The 15370-nt window shown below is 37.5% G+C and overlaps 2 protein-coding genes and 1 long non-coding RNA gene across 4 annotated transcripts; all 3 read left to right on the forward strand.

The window, feature by feature from the left end:
* The first annotated feature begins 42 nt into the window (after nucleotides 1-42).
* On the forward strand, nucleotides 43-951 carry LOC147946588 (uncharacterized). Its single transcript, XR_015588905.1, has 2 exons — nucleotides 43-176; nucleotides 275-951. It is a non-coding gene; the product is annotated as an uncharacterized LOC147946588 (long non-coding RNA).
* Nucleotides 952-1515: 564 nt separating this feature from the next.
* On the forward strand, nucleotides 1516-3125 carry LOC147946589 (uncharacterized). Its single transcript, XM_087499189.1, has one exon. It carries the CDS (start codon nucleotides 1633-1635, stop codon nucleotides 2995-2997), a length of 1365 nt encoding a protein of 454 aa, XP_087355315.1. The 5' UTR covers nucleotides 1516-1632; the 3' UTR covers nucleotides 2998-3125.
* An 8105-nt stretch (nucleotides 3126-11230) lies between these two features.
* Nucleotides 11231-15351, forward strand: LOC104771169 (acid beta-fructofuranosidase 4, vacuolar). 2 transcript variants are annotated; one of them, XM_087499294.1, is made up of 6 exons: nucleotides 11231-11930; nucleotides 13029-13273; nucleotides 13526-14143; nucleotides 14252-14667; nucleotides 14750-14837; nucleotides 14936-15351. In XM_087499294.1, exons 1-6 carry the CDS (start codon nucleotides 11516-11518, stop codon nucleotides 15152-15154), a joined length of 2001 nt encoding a protein of 666 aa, XP_087355420.1. In that variant the 5' UTR covers nucleotides 11231-11515; the 3' UTR covers nucleotides 15155-15351. The 2 variants fall into 2 exon arrangements, with proteins under 2 accessions (XP_087355420.1, XP_087355423.1); XM_087499297.1 differs by having other exon boundaries at nucleotides 11438-12306.
* The last annotated feature ends 19 nt before the right edge of the window (nucleotides 15352-15370 follow it).

Here is a 15370-nt window from a genome sequence, read left to right on the forward strand (position 1 = left end):
TATATTATCTTTGTGACATTTTTTTGGATAAATTAGAGATGGCGGGACCCATGTAAATCGGAAACGGCTGGATGTGTTCATCGAGATCGATCAAACTGTGAAGAAAAAAAAAAAAAAAAATGCCACTCTCTTCTTTGCAAACTCCGTCTTGTGCAACTCTCTCTGCTTCGATTCAAGTACTCACTCTCTTCTCTCTATATCTTTTGCTTTGCTTTGCTTTTTTTTTCAATCGCATGTATGTAATGGGAATGGGTGCGATCTTTGAACTTCGCAGAAGGGACGATGGAAGATGCTCATTGCCGGATTCTCCGTTACTCTTCCTCTTCCAGCTGTTCACTTCAGTCTCCGAAGATCGATTCGTGCTTCCGCTAGTTCTTTCCCCTCTCCATCGTCTTCGTCTCTGTTTGTACCGGGGATTACACAGTTTAAACAACTAAAGATTTTGTGGGAAACAGTAAGCAAGTTCTTTTATTAATCGGGGAAAACGTGAGATCGTCACTTAAAACAAGTTGGATTAGAGCTTGTTAGTCCACAAACGAACTAGTAAGCTTAAAGTGACGAACTGAAAAAAAGAACGAATTATACGAATAACAATAGCAGTTTTCGATGCAAAGTATTGCTCTGTAGGTATTGTCCGCGGGTCAGGATGATGATCCCAATAAATGCTTTCTCTTTTTATAGGGGACTGTTGACCTAGGGATGTCTAGGGTTTTCGTCGTGAATTCCCGAGATTGCCCTTTTGCGGGAATTAGTGGACTTGCTTCCAATCTTGTCGGGCCGAGATTGTAATTAATGAATCTTGTTGGGCCGAGTGGCATGTTGGGCGTAGCCCATATCCAACAGTCTCTCGGAGCTGGTATCTGCTTTTATCGATCTTGTTTGTTCATCATCAATATGATTTGATTTCTTGGAAAACAAAAAAAAAAACTTAAAAAGTATGGATTTTTGAAAGAGTAACTAGGATTCAAGCTTTAATTTTTATGTGGGTTTGTTTCTGCAATGCCTGGAATCACTTGTTAGGAAACTATGTGCTTTCCAAAGTTACTATCTTTAGTTTGAAAGCAGGGACCTTTCTAACTTCGGAGGGGATTTGAGTCCCATTTTGGTCTAAAATTGATGATATGATGCTTCTGGTTGCTTTATTAGTTCTTAGCTGAAATTGTTGCTTTGTGGTTGAATTTGAAGTGTTGCATGTGGAAGTATAATCAGCAAAAATTGTGTCTTTGGTGTCTAATTTTCTTAAAGTTCTATTATAGTATATGATCCTTTTGTATATAGTTTATATCATTTTTGGTTCAATTGGAGTCTGTATAGTTTAGGATTAGCTGGTTTAGAGGCTTTGGTTTAGGCCTGGTATAATGTATATAAACCCCCAATTGTACATTTTACATTGATAAGGAGAATGAGATTATTTACTCATATGGTATCAGAGCAAATGCTTTCTCATTCTCTGTAACAAACTTTTTCCGATCATCGATTCTAATCGGAAAAGTTAGTTACGCCGCTGTATTTTTTTTTCCGATCTAGATCCTTCCGTAGCTCTTTACGTCTTCGTCTCGCTTTCGATTCCTTTTCTGATTCGCGTTGTTTTTGTTTCCGCTTTGCCCCTTTTTCAACTCGATTCAGCTAATCATGGGAAAACGAAAGACCACTTCGAAGTATCGCTCTTCTACACCAGATCTACCGGAAATTTCTTCTCCGACTCTCCGCGACAAGTCTCGAAGCTCGTCGCCTTTGCGAGTTGCCTCTGGATCTACGCATCAGGCACTCGATACTCGACCACGGTCGTTCTCTGCTCCGTTTACAGTCTCGGATTCTCCAGATAACATTCACAGCCCATATCATCTTCACAGCTCCGATCATCCAGGTTTGGTTCTTGTTCCTGACCTCTTAGATGGAACAAACTATGGAACTTGGATTGTAGCCATGACTACTAGTATCGAAGCTAAGAATAAATTGGGAATTGGTGATGGATCTATAGTCCGACCTGCGGAGACAGATCCTTATTATCCGATATGGAAACGATGCAACAGCATTGTCAAATCCTGGATGCTCAATAGTGTGTCGAAGCAGATTTACTCTAGTATTCTTTACTTTGCCACTGCTGCAGAGATATGGAGAGATCTGTACACTCGATTTCACAAATCCAATCTTCCTCGTTTGTACAAGTTGTGTCAGCAGATTCATTCACTTCGTCAAGGTAGTATGGATCTGTCTTCCTATCATACTAAAACTCAGTCATTATGGGAAGAACTCTCTAGTCTTCAGGTGACTGCAAGGACTGTTGATGATTTGTTGGCTGAAAGAGAAACGAATCGTGTCATTGATTTCCTTATGGGACTTAATAGTAACTATGACACGGTGCGTAGCCAGATTCTCATGAAGAAAAGCTTGCCATCTCTCTCTGAAGTCTACAACATGTTGGACCAAGATGATTCTCAGCAATCGGCCAGTTTTCCACCTGCTTCTGGTACTCTCGACACTTCTGCTTTTCAAGTGACTCAACAACAGCCTAAGGGTGCATCTTCTGGTGGTTATCAAATTCAAAAGGGCAACAAACCACTGTGTACCTTTTGTGGGAGAATTGGCCATGTCATGGATAAATGTTACAAGAAAAATGGTTATCCGGTTGGTCATCCTCGCTTCAAGTCAACACGAGTGGTTCCCACTGCAGCCAATATCATTTCCGAGAGTGTGAGTGAAGGAAATGTTGTTGCAGAGACTCCGAGATTGACTGATGATCTCTCCACAGAACAGATGCAGCAAATAGTCTCTTTTCTCAACACCAGGATCCAGAGTTCTACACTTCCACCTGAGGTTCATGCGGTTTCAGTATCTTCCCTCCCTTCTTCTTCTTTAACCAATGGCCCAACACCTGGTAATTTTTACCCCTCTATCATTTGTTCTTTTTCTAGTGTTGATAGGCCAGATCCTTTTTCGATTACCAAACTTTATGTTTGTTCTGCGAATAGCAATCTTATTGCTATCAATGCTTGAGTGATAGACACAGGAGCTACTAACCATATTTGTCATGATAATCTTCCTTTTCCACTTTCAAATTTCTCTCTAATACCAATGTCAATCTTCATAATGGCGGTTTAGTGAGCATTGTTGGGATAGGATCTGTTCATTTGGGCAATCATTTAGTTCTTCATGATGTCTTATACATCCCTCAATTTAAATTCAACCTTTTAAGTGTCAGTTGTTTGACCAAATCTATGGGTTGCAAAATCTGGTTTGATGAAAATTCTTGTGCTCTTCAGAATCTTTCTCGGGACTTAATGGTTGGAATGGGTAAACAAGTGGCCAATCTTTATTTTCTGGACATTGAGTCTATAAATCTCCCAGTTCATAAAGCTTCTTTAGTCGTCGCTTCTGTTGTTTCTCATGATCTCTGGCATAAACGGTTAGGTCATCCTTCCTTTTATAAACTTCAGTCTCTTTCTTCTGTTTTACATTTTGTAAAAGAACCAAATTACAAAAGGATTTTCATTGTAAAATTTGTCATTTGGCAAAACAAAAACATATTCCTTTTATCTCTCATAATAATATAAAGAAAATTCCTTTTGAATTGGTCCATATTGACACTTGGGGTCCTTTTTCTGTTCCTACTCATGATGGGTTTAGATATTTTCTCACTATTGTAGATGGTCATTCAAGGGCTACCTGGGTTTATTTGATGAAACAGAAATCTGATGTTCTTCATATCTTTCCTTCTTTTATTGCTATGGTTGAAACTCAGTTTGAGACTAGGGTTAAGGGGGTTAGATCTGACAATGCTCATGAACTTAACTTCACTCAGTTTTTCCAATCTAAAGGCATTATCCATTTCCATTCTTGTCCTGAAACTCCACAACAAAATTCTGTTGTGGAGAGAAAGCACCAACACATTCTCAATGTTGCTAGAGCACTTCTGTTTCAATCACATCTCCCACTTCCTTATTGGGGAGATTGTGTTCTTTCTGTTGTTCATCTCATTAATCGTCTACCAGCTCCTGTACTTGATGAGAAGAGTCCTTTTGAGATTCTCACTAAGAAAGCCCTTAACTATGATGACTTATGAGTCCTAGGGTGTCTTTGCTATGCTTCTACCTCACCCAAGAATCGACATAAATTTGATCCCCGAGCTCGAGCCTGTGTTTTTCTTGGTTATCCTTCCGGATACAAAGGTTATAAACTTCTTGATCTAGAAACAAATGACATTTTCATTTCTAGACATGTAGTTTTTCATGAAGAGCTCTTTCCTTTTGCTAAGTCAGAGTTATCTCAGGAAGCTAAGAATTCTTTTCCTGATCTGCCTAGCAATTCTCCTATGCTTCCACATTTATCCGATGCAGAGGCTTCTCCTTCTTCATCATCCCTAGAGACTATGCCTTCTGCTAGTCCTAGTACAAATGTCCCTGAACCTTCTGTTCAAACATTGCATAGGAGAATCAAAAAGCCTGCTTATCTTCAAGATTACTACTGTCATTCAGTGGGATCTTCAACCATTCATGAAATTTCTCAATTTCTTTCTTATAATAACATATCAGAACTTTATCATTCTTTTTTAGTTGCTATAGACAAAAACAAAGAACCCTCAACCTATGCTGAAGCCAAAGAATTTGAGGTGTGGTGTGGAGCTATGGATGTTGAGGTTGATGCTTTAGAGATTACTTGCACATGGGACGTTTGTACCTTACCTCCGAATAAGAAACCCATCGGTTGCAAGTGGGTTTTCAAGATAAAATACAATGTTGATGGCACTATTGAGAGGTATAAGGCACGTCTTGTTGCCAAAGGATACACACAAACTGAAGGGGTTGATTTTCATGACACGTTTTCTCCAGTCTGCAAGCTTACCTCTGTGAAGCTTCTCTTGGCTATTTCTGCTATCTATGGTTTCACTCTTCACCAATTGGACATTTCTAATGCCTTCCTCAATGGTGACCTTGATGAGGAAATTTACATGAAGCTTCCTCCAGGATATGCAGCAAGAAAGGGGGACTCTCTTCCACCTAATGCGGTTTGCAGATTGAAGAAGTCCTTGTATGGTCTTAAACAAGCCTCTCGTCAGTGGTTCTCGAAGTTCAAATCTACTCTGATTGATTTGGGTTTTGTGCAGTCTCATTCTGATCATACTTGTTTTTTGAAAATCACTACTGATCTCTTCTTGTGTGTTCTAGTTTATGTGGATGACATTATCATTGCTAGTAACAATGACGTTGCTGTAGAGGAGTTTAAGGCTCAGCTTAAGTCCAATTTTAAGTTGCGTGATCTTGGTCCACTTAAATACTTCCTGGGTTTGGAAATCGCAAGATCTGCTGAAGGTATTCATGTCTGTCAAGGGAAGTATGCTTTGGATCTTCTTGATGGAACAGGTCTTCTTGGTTGTAAGCCTTCTAACATCCCTATGGATCCCAGTGTCAAGCTCTCTAAGGATACTGGTGGTGATTTTGTTGATGGTAAAGTCTATCGGCGACTCATTGGACGGCTCATGTATCTTCAAATTACTCGTCCCGACATCACCTTTGCCGTCAACAAGCTCAGTCAGTTCTCTGAAGCTCCTCGACATGATCACCTCCAAGCAGCCTATAGAGTTCTCCATTATATCAAAGGCACTATTGGGCAGGGTTTGTTCTATTCTTCCAATGCAGAACTTCAGATTCAAGCTTTTGCAGATGCGGATTATAACTCTTGTCCAGACACAAGACGTTCTACTTCAGGACATTGCATATTCTTGGGCACATCCTTGATATTTTGGCGATCCAAGAAACAGCAAGTTGTGTCAAAGTCCTCAACGGAATCCGAATATCGTAGTCTTTCTTTGATTACTGATGAACTTGTCTGGCTTGCCAAGTTTTTTAAGGAACTTCTGATTCCTCTCCATAAGTCGACTCTTCTGTTTTGCGACAATGAGGCGGCTATTCACATTGCTAACAACTCTGTCTTTCACGAGCGCTCAAAGCACATCGAATCTGATTGTCATAGTGAAAGGTTGGTTGCAGGTTTGTTTAAATTACTTCATGTTAACACTCATCTGAACTTTCTACTTTGCTAGAATGCTTTGGACCATCATTGATATTGTTTATTGAACCTGTGTTTTTCCAGGTGATAACAATGAGCTAGATGCTGTTTCAGCCTTTAGCGAGATTGTTCCTGATACAGTCGTTTTCGATGACTTTGAGAGGTATGATATATCTCTACCTATGAGACTTTAGTTACACTGTTATATCATAAAATAGGAGTCAGGCATTCTTATAGCTTGAGATTCTACTGAGTTCATGTCTTCATCTAAGGATACAAGAAATAAACTATAGCTTAAGATGTAAAAGCTCCCTCACAAGTCTAATTTCTAACTTAAAGATATTGTGAAATTCTATCTTTAGCTTAGAGATAGTATAACTTTTTGGTTTTCTAGTTTTGCTGGGTTAATACCTTTGTTGTATTTTACTGATCTGCAGGTTCCCACCGACTGCAGCTACAGTTAGCTCTTCTCTTCTTCTGGGAATCTGTGGTCTACCTGATACAGTTTTCCGCGTAAGCATTTCAGGAGTTTTGATATTTTATATGATAGTATATGGAATTTCTTGTTTTGAGCTTATTTAATTTTGACATTTTCACATCATGTTAGAATGCTGTGGACATGGCTTTAGCCGATTCTTCTTGTGCAGGGCTCGAAACCACTGAATCTCGACTCTCTTGCATTTCCAATAAGGTTGATCTTCTTATTTCTTATCTGTATTCCCTCTCTTTCAGATCTTTGCTGCTTAAAGAGTTTGTTTGCCTTATTACTGATGAGGAAAGTGCAGGCTATGGTCAACGTAGGTGGCGATCTTGTCAAACTCGTTCCAGGTCGAGTTTCAACTGAAGTGGATGCACGTCTTGCTTATGACACAAACGGCATTATCCGCAAGGTAGTTACTAGAAGTAGACCATATATAAAATAATTTGGGTATACGTTTCCCGTATCTTCAAATCACTGACATGTGATGTGACGATGTGTGTAGGTTCATGATCTGCTGAGGCTATACAATGAAATCGATGTACCACACGACCGGCTCCTATTCAAAATCCCTGCAACTTGGCAAGTACGATTGTTGTTCAGCAAATAACAGAGCTTTCACTTTTACCGGTCTCTTTAGTATTGTGCTTATCGCTCTGATAGGGTATTGAAGCTGCAAGATTGTTGGAATCTGAGGGAATCCAAACGCATATAACCTTCGTTTACAGGTACCATTAAACATACATTTTGACTCTCTAGTTTTAATATTGTCCATCCATCTGATTTGTGTTCTTTATAATCTCTTTTTGCATTTATCATCAGCTTTGCTCAAGCTGCAGCAGCTGCTCAAGCCGGTGCTTCTGTCATTCAGATTTTTGTCGGTCGCCTCAGGGTAACCATTATTTCAACATATGCTTAGTAATTTCAGTGATATGTCAAAGTTCATATCTTAAAATCTTTAGGACTGGGCGCGTAATCATTCGGGAGATACCGAGATTGAAACTGCTATTAAATCCGGAGAAGATCCTGGTTTGGCCTTGGTGAGAAGATCATATAACTACATTCACAAGTATGGTTACAAGTCCAAGCTGATGGCTGCTGCTGTCCGGAACAAACAAGACTTGTTCAGTCTTCTCGGGTAAACTTAAACTTCCAAATCGCAGTTTCGACCATCAGCAGATTCTGAAACCATTCTAACTCTCAGTGTTCTTCTCGGTCTCAGGGTCGATTATGTGATTGCACCGTTAAAGGTACTGCAATCTCTCAAAGACTCACCTGCCATTCCGGACGATGAAAAATACTCATTCGTTCGGAAACTTACTCCTGAAACAGCAACGCATTACAACTTCACCAACAAAGAGGTTAGTTCTGAACCTATACATCCAACACACTTTTTGCTTCTGCTTTCACTAAACCAGTGTCTCACTCTGTTTGTTTGATTCTGGTGTAGCTGGTCAAATGGGACCAGCTAAGCATGGCTTCAGCTATGGGTCCTGCATCAGTGGAGCTTTTATCAGCTGGTGTCGAAGGTTATGCGAACCAAGCCAAACGCGTTGAAGAGCTCTTTGGGAAGATTTGGCCACCTCCTAATGTCTAAGAACAAAGCTTTTCCCTTCATCACTAAGCTTTTTCATGTGTCTTGTAGTAAGTAGTTCATCATGGTTTCTGGTCTGAGACTTCTTCCGCTACAAGAAGAGACTAAAACTAATCTTTGTCATGTTGTTTCGTCTGAAACTTTAGGGTTGTTTTCTTCTGTAAAATGACTTGGTAGGTTCTCTCATCTCTCAAGCCTAAATGGTACCGATCGAATCATACGAACCAATATCAAACCGATTATTTCCGTAAACCCAATTGGTTCTATAAAAGTTCAAACCAAACTAAAATAGGACATAAATTATTTTCTTTAACAAAAAAATTCGGACATTGGCATGATGGCATCCTAGTACTGTTTACTTTACTAAAATGCTACATAACGAAGAGGCTGAACGTAAAAATTTATCCATCTCAGTCAGATGCATTATCTGATCACAGGTCACTTCTCTATCAACCTCCTTTAATATCAGATAATACTATAATTCAGTAATTTTCACACAAGCAGATATGCACGACTTTATTACCCAGTGTAATATTTATCTTCTAAATCTTACAAATATTAGTAGGGTTCAATCATTATATTTTTTCCACTGTCTAATTGTGTTTTCTTTTTGACGACGTGTGTGATTGTAAATTGTTGTGGGTTCGTATCAATCAATAATTACAATGATATAGCTCCATTTCAATGTAAACTCCATTACTGGCTCGAATAATTTTGAGTGCAATAGAGTGATTGCTTTATCCTTTTTTTTATTTATCGAAGAAAGGATAACGCTATTATTACTTTTTGGAATACAAAAGTTATAAGGTTCTCAAATTTCCTCGGACTATTTTTCTTTCTTTCTAGAATTATTGTTTTAGCAACAAATCAAAGGTTCTATTTCTATAAGGAGACAGAGCACGTGGTGTCTGCCAAAAAACATATCGGTCTTCTTCTGCATGTGGATCTAGTTTTCCCACATCCTACAATCATATACAAGATCTTGTCTTTTCCAGTTCGTCGAGTTAACGTAAATCGCTGTAAATTCTACAATATTAAACAGAAAGACAACCTTAAAGAGTTTTGTTTGTAAAAAAAAGGAAAAGAAAAATGGTTTCACATGACCCGTGTTTGTATTTAGCGTTATAGATGGCACACTTATAACAAATTGTGGTCTCTTTATGATCTCACTTGGTTAGTGGATGCCATAAGAATTAAGAGACTATATAATTAATTTCACATTTTACTTAGTTGGCCAATCCTTCGCTTCCACATGCAATTGCTATGTGGCTACAAGAGGTTTCACGTGTATAATAGTAATTGTTAATTATTTTGTATAAATCGGCGTTGGTACATTTCTTTTCATCATTATTGGACACTAGTTCTGACAAGACAATTGTGATTGAGATTACGTATTATATATATATAAACAAATGATTCATGTGCTTGGCCGAACTAACAAGTGGTTAGATGTATAGTTTGATTGCATTACTAGTTTTCCCAGTGAACCTAATAATTATTGTTGATTAATCCAGATAAACAAAAAACAAATTTCATTAGCCCATGTTTTTATAGATCTGAGATCTGAGACCTTTGGAGTCTAGCTAGTTCTTAATATCATCAACTCGAAATACATAAGAATTACTTAGTTATTTGTTTTTAACTTATTTGATTATTTAGGCAAAGAGTTTTACTTTATTATGGAAATTTAAACTAGTAAGTGGCCGGTCATGTTCTCGTGTTTCACGAGTCTTTCTAGATTAATTATTATTACTTCAACGTTGAAAAGTAATATCACTATTACACGGACGTCAAAAACAGAAAAATGTTCGTGTACTATTGACTCACGCTATCATTTTCAGATGGGTTACCTAACTTGTAATGTATTACTCAAAGGTTATGTATTTTGTACGTATATGTTATAAAGATTACTTGTTCGAGATAGTTTAACATTTTGCAACATATACTAAAACGCATCGAATCATTCGTTTGAATAATTTTAAAAATTTAAGTGTACTAAAAAGTTATCTGGAATTTGTAACAAGAATGAATTTGTAACAAGAATTGAGGTATATATGCACCAAAAACCTAACCGATATGAACCCCTAGTTTCTTGCCTTCGGTTCCTGAAATAAACATGTCATACTACGTACAACATTTGTATTCGGGTTATTAATTAGATAACAATAAAACTAATACAAACTAGTATAAAACTATATATCCGGGGTCCAAATGTAGTTGAATAACTTTTATTTTCTCGTTAATTAGTTTAAATGACACAGCAAAGGTTATAGTATTATAAAAATAACACAGCAAATCCTCTCATGCCCTTTTTCCTATAACCCAATATGTTGCATAGCGTGTATGTGACGTATGCGTTGCTCCTTACTCGGACTGGCTTGCCTTAATGTAATTACCAAATTTACCATGATTACGATATAAATTAATCAAAGTGGTTTAATTTAAGGGGAGTATCCAACGGGGGAGCCGGGGAGCACAAAAAAATAATTACACCAAATATAGACAATGACTAAACTTGAGCAAACATATTCAGAAACCAACTTCAGCATTTACTGTAATTAAATTACTCTGTCCCAGTCTCACATTTCTGAACTACTCTCCAAATCTTGAAGTGAAAAGTAGAACAGTTGAATCAGTAACAGCATAATGATAGGATTGTGTTCAGTGACCTGGTTTCATACATGTATCATTAATCATATATAATTATTTACTGGATTTAAATTTGTGTGATAAATTAGATATTATATGCAATGCACATATTCTGAAAATTCATATTAGGAACTACATCTACCCAAGTCGGTATTCTAAAACTTCTGAATACTATCTATATACGGATATGTATGAAACTACGTGGACAATCCAATGTAAACATCATTGTCACACTCATCCCCCATTCAAACAAACAAAAGACTAATTAAGCCGATAAGGACGAATACAATTGCTTTCCTTATGAAAATAAACTTTTCTAGTTTACGTTCTTGATCTAATCCGTAAAAGAATCTTCTTCTTTTTTTGTGCACACGAATGGTAAAAAATTCTATAGCACAAATACATAAAATTAAAAACATTTTTTTTTAGTTTTTACTATATTAATGATTTATTCTAAATAACGCGGCGTTAGTACAAATAGAAAATTACAGTTCTAATTTGCAGACCAAACTCTCTCTTTTATTTTGTTACAGTTCTAATATGCAGACCAAACGCTTTTTTTGTTTTGTTTTTACAGTTCTAATTTGGAGACCAAACTCTTTTTGCTTTTGACATTTGTACCCAGTTCTCTCTCTTCCAGCGAAGCAGGAAAACATAAATAATAAAATCTATCTTTTTTTATTTATAAATATACATTTTCTCGGTGTTATAAATACATTTGCTCTTTCTCGTGTCATCAAATCTCAGCAAGAAAAGAAAAAAGAAAAAACTCGAAAACGAAAAAAAAAATGGCGAGCTCAGATGCTCTCTTGCCAATCTCCGCCAGAGAAGAAGAGCCATTATGTCCGTACACGAAATTACCGGACGGGTCAAGATCCGACCCGGAAACACATCCCCGGAGAAGAAGACCATATAAAGGCCTCCTCGCCGTCTCATTCGGGCTTTTGCTCATAGCCTTCTACGTCGCTCTTATCGCCACACAAGACGGATCTAGATCCAACGAAGCTGCGAATGCGATCGACGAAACAGAGAAGACAACGTCGTCGTCACGTGCACGTCTTGCTGGTGTGTCGGAGAAAAGCAATGATGGGTTGTGGAAACTTTCCGGTGGTCGGAACACGCCGGCGTTCGAATGGAACAACAGTATGTTGTCATGGCAACGAACGGCGTTTCATTTCCAGCCTGAGGAGAACTGGATGAACGGTACGCAATTTCTTTTAAATTAAACAAAAAACACACATAATAATAAATTATTGATTTTAATTATTTGTTTAATTTGAGCAAAAGAAGAAAGAAATTAAACTATATACTCTTTTTTTATCTTGTTACAAATTCATAGAATATTCATTCTTCCTTTTCATGTTTATTTGTTTTTCCATAATCTGAGAGATATAATGTTACATTCATATTCTTATTTCTAAATTATGCAATATTCAAATCCAGTGAGATGCTCAAATCAATGTGTTTAGGGAAATTACAACTCTAATATTTTTCTTGTTTCTTGTTTTGTTTCCCTTGATCCAATATGGTGTTGCCGCTCAATGAAAAATTTGGGATTATCTTTCTGCAGATCCTAATGGTAAGTTTACTTTCCTCTTGTTTTCTTCTGAATATTCATGTTTTAAGAAATCTAATTACTTTATCCCGTTAATTTTGGTATATATATGTTTTTAATAAAATATGAAAAAGAAATAATTGGAGGCGACAAAAAGTAGTAGATCACAGAACAACATATCACACAATTCACGTTGTAATCAATGTTAATGTCAGTCAAGATAAGATGTAGTATTAAATATAACAACTAAAAAGTTAAAGTTCACAGACAAAATCAGAACAGAGTTACCTAACAACCAATTGTAAAATTTAATAGTATTATTATTTAGGTTGAATTCTATTTTGCCAGTTTGTTGTACCTTACAACTAAAAAGGTTAAAAATGTTTGGAGACAAAATCAGAACAGAGTTACCTCACAACCAATTGCAAATTTATTTTAGTTAAAAACATTATTTTGCCAGTTTGTAGTAACCCACGTGGGATTTACCACATGCTATAAAGATATGTACAAATCATTGGTTGCCATAGAAAAGTAATCTTGATTGTATAAAGTGGGCTCCTTGTGAATGCAAAGTTTGGATACTGTCTCAAATTAAATAAAGCCAGTGGGGTATGTTATGTAGACAAAACTATGCTATCTTTCGAGTTGGTACCTTAAACTTTCTTATATACTGTTAAAGTCCTCAATATTTCTGAGTTATTCTCGTTTTAACCCTAGTAAAATTAAATGTTTTACATTGTGTACAGGTCCATTGTTCTACAAGGGATGGTACCATTTCTTCTACCAATATAACCCAAACGCAGCCGTATGGGGTGACATTGTTTGGGGCCATGCCGTGTCTAGGGACCTAATCCATTGGGTCCATTTGCCTTTAGCCATGGTCGCTGATCAATGGTACGACTCCAATGGTGTCTGGACTGGCTCAGCCACAATCCTCCCCGATGGCTCTATAGTCATGCTCTACACCGGTTCCACCGACAAAGCCGTGCAGGTATGTACCCCGAAAATGTTCCAACTTACATTCACTCCTTAAATTGTCGGAACAAGATAAAACAATATATGTATTAAAAAAAAAAATAACACTCCTGAAACAATATAACATATCATGTGATAGTGTCAATTTTTTAATAGTAGACTAATAGTAGAGTTAATACGTTTATAGCCAGATTTTTGGTATGTTAGATATAGAACATGTAAATTAGGTTTAATGATTTAATCAATGATCTTCATATAATGTTTTTAGGTGCAAAACCTTGCCTACCCTGAGGACCTCAACGACCCACTTTTGTTGAAATGGGTCAAGTTCCCTGGAAATCCGGTTCTAGTACCTCCTCCCGGTATCCTCCCCAAGGACTTCCGAGACCCAACGACTGCGTGGAAAACACCAGAAGGAAAATGGCGGATCACCATCGGTTCCAAGATCAACAAGACCGGAATTTCACTTGTGTATGACACGACCGACTTTAAAACATACGAGAAACTTGACTCGTTGTTGCACGGAGTTCCCAACACAGGGATGTGGGAGTGCGTTGACTTTTACCCGGTGTCTAAGACCGCGAGAAATGGGCTTGACACTTCGGTCAACGGACCGGATGTGAAGCACATCGTGAAGGCTAGCATGGACGACACAAGGTTCGACCATTATGCCGTAGGAACGTATTTCGAATCAAACGGAACATGGATCCCGGATGATCCTACTATTGATGTTGGGATGAGTTCCAGTTTAAGATATGATTACGGAAAGTTCTATGCTTCAAAGACATTTTACGACCAGAACAAGGGTAGAAGAATCTTGTGGAGTTGGATTGGTGAATCTGATAGTGAGGCTTCTGATGTACAAAAGGGTTGGTCTTCTCTTCAGGTATGATTTGTTTCCTTGACATGATGTGTTGTCAAAGTTAGGTTTTTCTTTGTAATAGCTGCTTGTAACCCAAGTTTCTGATATTTTTGTTGATACAATGATGATCAGGGTATTCCAAGAACCGTTTCCCTCGACACAAAGACAGGGAAGAACTTGGTTCAATCGCCGGTGGAAGAAATCAAATCTCTTAGACTAAGCAGCAAGAAATTCGATCTCGAACTCAGTCCCGGGTCTGTGGTACCTGTCGATGTAGGTACCGCGACTCAACTAGACATCGAAGCAGAATTTGAAATCAAGAAAGAGTCTCTCGACAAATTCTTCGGAGACGCTTCAGTGGTGGCTGAGGCTGAGGAATTCAGCTGCGAGAAAAACGGAGCTGGCTCCACCGTCCGTAATGCTTTAGGGCCATTCGGATTCTCTGTTCTCGCCACTGAGAGCTTGTCCGAGCAAACACCAGTTTACTTCTATATAGCCAAAGGAAAAGATTCAAAACTCAAAACTTTCTTCTGCACAGACACCTCCAGGTATATATTCCTTATAAACTAGTACAATATTTTTATATATCCAACCATAATATATGAAAACAACATTTTACTATGACAACAGGTCATCTGTTGCAAACGATGTCATCAAGCCAATATACGGTAGCGTCGTACCAGTTTTAAAAGGGGAGAAACTGACCATGAGAATTTTGGTAAATTTACTTTTAAGCATACTTTGATATTATCATACTTTTCATTAATATACAAAACAGTATGGAATTGAATTTATATGTTTTTGTTATATATATAGGTGGATCATTCAATAGTAGAAGCATTCGGACAAGGTGGAAGAACATGTATAACATCAAGAGTATATCCAACAACAGCAATCTATGGAGCAGCGAAGCTCTTCTTGTTCAACAACGCTCTTGATGCAACTGTTACTGCCTCGTTTAAAGTCTGGCAAATGAACAGTGCTTTTATTCATCCTTACTCTGAGGAAGCTGTCCGTGCTCTCACCCGCACCTGATTTATTATTTTTTACTCCCTCCCCAACCTCATTTTTTAGATTTATCTGTAATAAATAATGTTTTTTTTTCTTTTTCTTTTTGTTCTCTTCTCAATTTAGCCGTTTAATTAATATTTTAATTTGATCTCATTCATCATGTAAGAAAAAGGGGCACTCATCGTTATTACAAATTTACAATTTTGGATTTTTTTCTTCAATCGGTTTTTTTATTTAATA

This window comes from Camelina sativa, chromosome 3 (genome assembly GCF_030686135.1).
Source record: "Camelina sativa cultivar CO46 ecotype springtype chromosome 3, ASM3068613v1".
In the NCBI taxonomy this organism is placed as follows: Eukaryota; Viridiplantae; Streptophyta; class Magnoliopsida; order Brassicales; family Brassicaceae; genus Camelina; species Camelina sativa.

Bases quoted from the DNA above. Each gene is read 5' to 3' on its own strand.
- LOC147946589 (XM_087499189.1), top strand. From the start codon at position 1,633: ATGGGAAAACGAAAGACCACTTCGAAGTATCGCTCTTCTACACCAGAT.
- LOC104771169 (XM_087499294.1), top strand. From the start codon at position 11,516: ATGGCGAGCTCAGATGCTCTCTTGCCAATCTCCGCCAGAGAAGAAGAG. The intron at 14,144-14,251 runs GTATGATTTGTT...AATGATGATCAG, and splicing joins AGGGTTGGTCTTCTCTTCAG to GGTATTCCAAGAACCGTTTC. The intron at 14,838-14,935 runs GTAAATTTACTT...TTATATATATAG, and splicing joins AACTGACCATGAGAATTTTG to GTGGATCATTCAATAGTAGA.